General features: G+C 54.1%; 1 protein-coding gene across 1 annotated transcript; it reads left to right on the top strand.

The window, feature by feature from the left end:
* Positions 1 to 712: 712 nt before the first annotated feature.
* HRG_00010 (kinase) lies at positions 713 to 3061 on the top strand (the record flags this gene model as incomplete). Its single annotated transcript, XM_044858481.1, has 4 exons — positions 713 to 1854; positions 1906 to 2156; positions 2217 to 2272; positions 2387 to 3061. 4 exons carry the CDS (start codon positions 713 to 715, stop codon positions 3059 to 3061), a joined length of 2124 nt encoding a protein of 707 aa, XP_044724881.1.
* Positions 3062 to 4597: the final 1536 nt, after the last annotated feature.

Genomic DNA, 4597 nt, shown 5'->3' with positions numbered 1-4597 from the left:
ATATATACGATATTAACTAATAAGTCTTAAGCCTTAAGGAAGTTATTAAGTTTATCTATCTTATTTTCGTTTACTATATCTCTTATTATATTATCTTAGCGGTCGGCGTCGGTAAAACCGTTATCGGTTTTATCGTAATTTTTACCGCTTAAGGTAGTAAGTAGAGGTTCGTCGGGTCGCTAAGTGCGTCGTCGCGATAGCAGTTCGGCGAGGCCGCCGAGTAGGGCCTGCCGAAGGAGCGCTTCTCTAGCTCCTAAAGCGTTCGTAGGAGTCCTAGGGTCCTGCTCCTAAGTCATTAGTCGCGCCTGGTCCGTGGGATTAGGTGCTATAGCCGCCCTTAGCCCGAAGCTGAGCGAGGTTTTAATACGCCCTCGATAGCAGCTACGTGGTAAATACAGCGAAATTATTAACAGCTAGTGCCAAGAGAGTAAGAATCTAGCTTATAGAGCCAGCTTATAGAGCTGGTGAGGAACGAACGCGAAATAAGTGGGTCGTGGCACGGGTAGGGGGTATGACGTTACCTGGCCAACAGTCACGAGGTATGTCATTACGTAAGCGGGCGGTCGCCACGTTTTGATTGTTTGTCCCCTCCCAGTCCGAAGTAGAACGCTCCAATGCAATCTTGTCCATTCTAATTCCGTTTCCCATCACTGCCCAAAGGAAGCAACAGTCACTCCAGCGCCTTGTGCTCTCCGGGGCACTGACCATCGTCATGGCCGAATCCCAGAGGATGCGGGAGCTCGAGAGGCTCTTGCAGCAGGCAGAATTGCGAGCTCAAGAAGCAGAGAGAGGACTCCAGGAAGTGCAGAGACAGCGCCAAGAAGATCAGGCACTAACTCAACCCACGACGCTCAACGAATACCTCACGGCCTGCCACGACTCCCTCTTTTCCAACTTCAGGATCGAGCCTGATAAGTCCCTCCAGTCAAAGGGCTCCATCAGCAGTCCGCGCCACAAGTGGTGCCCGACAACCCTTAAGCCGTGGTCCGACTTCCTCGACGGACAGCGTCGCGTCTTTGGCCTACTCTTAGACACGTTTCCCGCAAACACGCGTGCCTTTGAGAGTCAAGCCGTCCTTGCCGGCTTTGGCAAGAGGCTCTCTAGGCGGACCATTGCCGACGAGAAAGGACTAGAGTCCTTTCTACACATTAGCGTCGAGGATCCAGTCCGCGCCATCATCGACGAACTTAAGCACATCGACGAGGTCAAGAGTACCTTCCGACTCGGCGATGGCATCGTCTTTGAGAACCATCCGCATGCTATTAGCGATGTGTCCGAAGAGGTCCTGCTACTCGAGGATGACGTGCCGTCGACGCCTGGCCAAAGCATCGACATCAACCAGCTGCGCCCAGACCAGATCTGCGTCTACCGCTCCGACGATTCGGCCTCGGCAAGACGCACCATGGCTTACGTCTCAGAGTACAAGCCCCCCCACAAGCTTAAGGCGCCGTACCTTCGCCTAGCTCTCCGCGGGTCCCTGGATATCTACGCCGGCGTCGTCAACCGCAAGACGATTCCCCGTCGAGAGAATCTAGACGAGTATGCCCAGTACTCGGCCGAGAAGTTGACGGCGTCGGCCATTACGCAGACCTACCACTACATGATTGAGGGCGGGCTCGACTACGGGCTGTTGACGACGGGCGAAATAATTGTCTTTCTAAAGATTGACTGGGACGAACCTAGCACCTTACTGTACCACCTGGCAGAGCCCAGCGCCGAGACGATTGCCCATCCTGCCCATTCTCATCTGTGTTCGGCAGTGGGCCAGTACTTGGCCTTTAGTCTCGTGGCGCTCGGGTCATCGGTCCATGGGCAAGAGGAGCGCCAACGGGCCAGGGCCTCGCTTAAGACGTGGTTGGAGGATTTTGAGACGACGCTACGGTCGCTTCCCGAGGGCCCATGTAGCACGTCTGACATGACCTTTTCGCCGGTGGATTACGCGGGCATCGACCGATCACCCTATGTCCTCCGACGGCGACGGAGGCCGACCCCGGACGGGCCTACGAGAGAACAGATCGAAAGAGGTCCGAGGGAGCCGCCCGATGACGACTCGGACCCAGGATTTCCGGACACGCCAAGCCCCCAGGAGCGACGATCGTCTGGCGGAACTCGACGCAGTCGACGGATACAGGCCCAACGCTCACGGGGCGGCGGCAGTGGTCAAGGGAGCACTGAACAGGAGAGCACTACACAGGGAAGAGCTGAACAAGGAGCAGGTAAACAAGGAAGCACTGGACCACAGTACTGCACCCAAAAGTGCCTCTTGGGACTCGTAAGAGGCGGTCTTCTCGACAAAGCATGTCCCAACGTTGCTCTTCACACGAGACTGGGCAGCCACGCTGGGAAGAGGCGCCCCCGAACATTTCATGCTCTCGATCACGCTCAGTTCCGCGATCTCCTCTGGAAGCAGCTACAACACTCGTTGGACGACGGAATCACGCCCTTAGCGCAGGGAGGCGCGCGCGGCGTCCTGCTCAGGGTGACGCTGCTCGCACATGGCTACACCTTTGTCGCCAAGGGCACCGTGCGAGCCTTTATCAAGTGTCTCGAGCACGAGGCGGCCGTTTACGAGCGCCTGCAGCCATCACAGGGCGTATATGTGCCCGTGTACCTGGGTTCCATTGACCTACGATCCATGAATAAAATCTACTACTTCGACCACCGCGTCTACGTTATACACATGACGTTCATGTCGTGGGGAGGGCATGGAATCCATCTCGCTGACTTGACGGATACGGCCGAGCAGCATCTCAGGGAAAAGGCTTTGCAGTCGCTACGCGCGATACACGCAGCGGGAGTGGTCCACCAGGACGTACGGGTAGCAAACATGCTGTCGAATGCCGAGACGAATGGCGTCATGATAATTGACTTTGAGCGGGCCTCGATTCGGCGCCCGTTGGCGCAAGTGGTGCCGAGCAAGCGGAATCGGAAGCCGGAGTCGACGGATGCTAATACTAGCAAGTTGTCGGATAAGTCGAACAAGCGGTCTCGAGTCAGAACTGTCACTGCCGGCGAGATTCATACGGTGGAAATGATGTTCCGATATCGTTATTCCGATTAGCCGCAACTTGTATCTCAGTGTTGTCAAGTCCTTATTAACGAGCGACCAGGAAGGGGGGCCTAAGGGCGGCTTTTGCAGCAGAATCAAGAAGTAGGATTAATAGTATCGAGTGCCATGGTGGTTATATCGCCGGACTTACGGGGCTCCGCCACGCCGCGGTCGCCGCGGTCGCGCCCCAGGTACAGGAGGGCGGCCAAGAAAATCTCGCAGAAAAACACGATCGTCGAGGTCGCAACGACGTCTTCGGAGTCCAGTGATAATTCCACCGGAAGAATTGGCGGTCCTCCATGCACAAGATCCGGTGTGGAGTGGCGACCTTAACGCTTGCGCCTTGACGGACCGCGATAAGGCCACCCTACGCGAGTTCTAGACTAAACTTAACAATAACTAGATAGAATATTATAGCCGATATCGCGAGTATTAGTTTTAGATAGAAATTGATTATAACGGTATTTGCTCGCGTTGCTATCGAAAGGATAAGAAGCGTGGCCCCGATAAGCCTTATTTCTTCTCTGCCGAAAATCAACTTAACTTTGGTCCCGTACCGGCCCGATTGCCTAAGCTCACGCCTATAGAAGAGTCATTGATTGCTCGCGTCTACGTCTATGTAAGCATTATGCTAGTGCGAAGGCAGCAGTATAAGGATCGCGGGCATGTCGTTCACTTTCTTCGCGAGGTTGGCTTGGTGTATAACCAGCTCCCGCTGCTGCCGCGGGAGTTGAACACGTGTTGCTGCGTTCTGCCAACACGTCGTCCCACGCCAATCTCGGCCGGCAATTCACCCGACAGTTCCGTGTGCGCCGCTAGGCGGTTGTGATATGGCTTGACTACCTCCGCTATCATCATCCTGCAGCTCCATCAGCCACCGTGTGCCACCGCGCATTGTGTCTCCGACGACCATACATTACACCTTTGGCCATGGCCATGGCGCGGCGTGGCGTAGCAGCATGCTGGTGCTATGTCCCTCTGAGCCTGGTTGCATTGCGGCCTCTTTCTGCTAAAACTGCCCTCCGCATAGCCCTACCCTACGTCGATGAATTGAAAGAACGGACAAACGCGACTGTATATATACGGGAACGACCTAGCAGCGTGTCGTCTATTCCTAGCTATATCTGCAACTAATCCGGCCATAAGTACTTAATTCCCACCGCTTTACCTAGTAGGCTTTCCTCTTAATATACGACGACCATTACCCCGGCCGTATACCTCTACGCGTTTATGTCTGCCCCTCTATTCTCTTATCTTCGCTCTCCGACTAATAATAGGACAGTTAGTTGCGACTAGTCTCTAGATTCCTGCGACGTTTACTACGAAGTTTCCGATATAGACCGGCTTAGTCGTATCGTCTACTATCACCGTCTAGTATTTATTGCGATCCTATATCGAGAAACGGGAAATTAGCCTAGTTATATTATTTAGAACCGTAATACTTAGGAGGGGCTTTCGATGCTAACGGGGACTTTGCGAACTAGTAACATATTAAAATCACGTTCTAAATGCCTAGGACGTTCCGCGAGTAGAAGGTATCTCTAAGAC

Source organism: Hirsutella rhossiliensis (assembly GCF_020360975.1).
Source record: "Hirsutella rhossiliensis strain HR02 chromosome Unknown scaffold00001, whole genome shotgun sequence".
NCBI classification, from domain to species: Eukaryota; Fungi; Ascomycota; class Sordariomycetes; order Hypocreales; family Ophiocordycipitaceae; genus Hirsutella; species Hirsutella rhossiliensis.
This window is presented reverse-complemented; position numbering and strand designations above follow the sequence as displayed.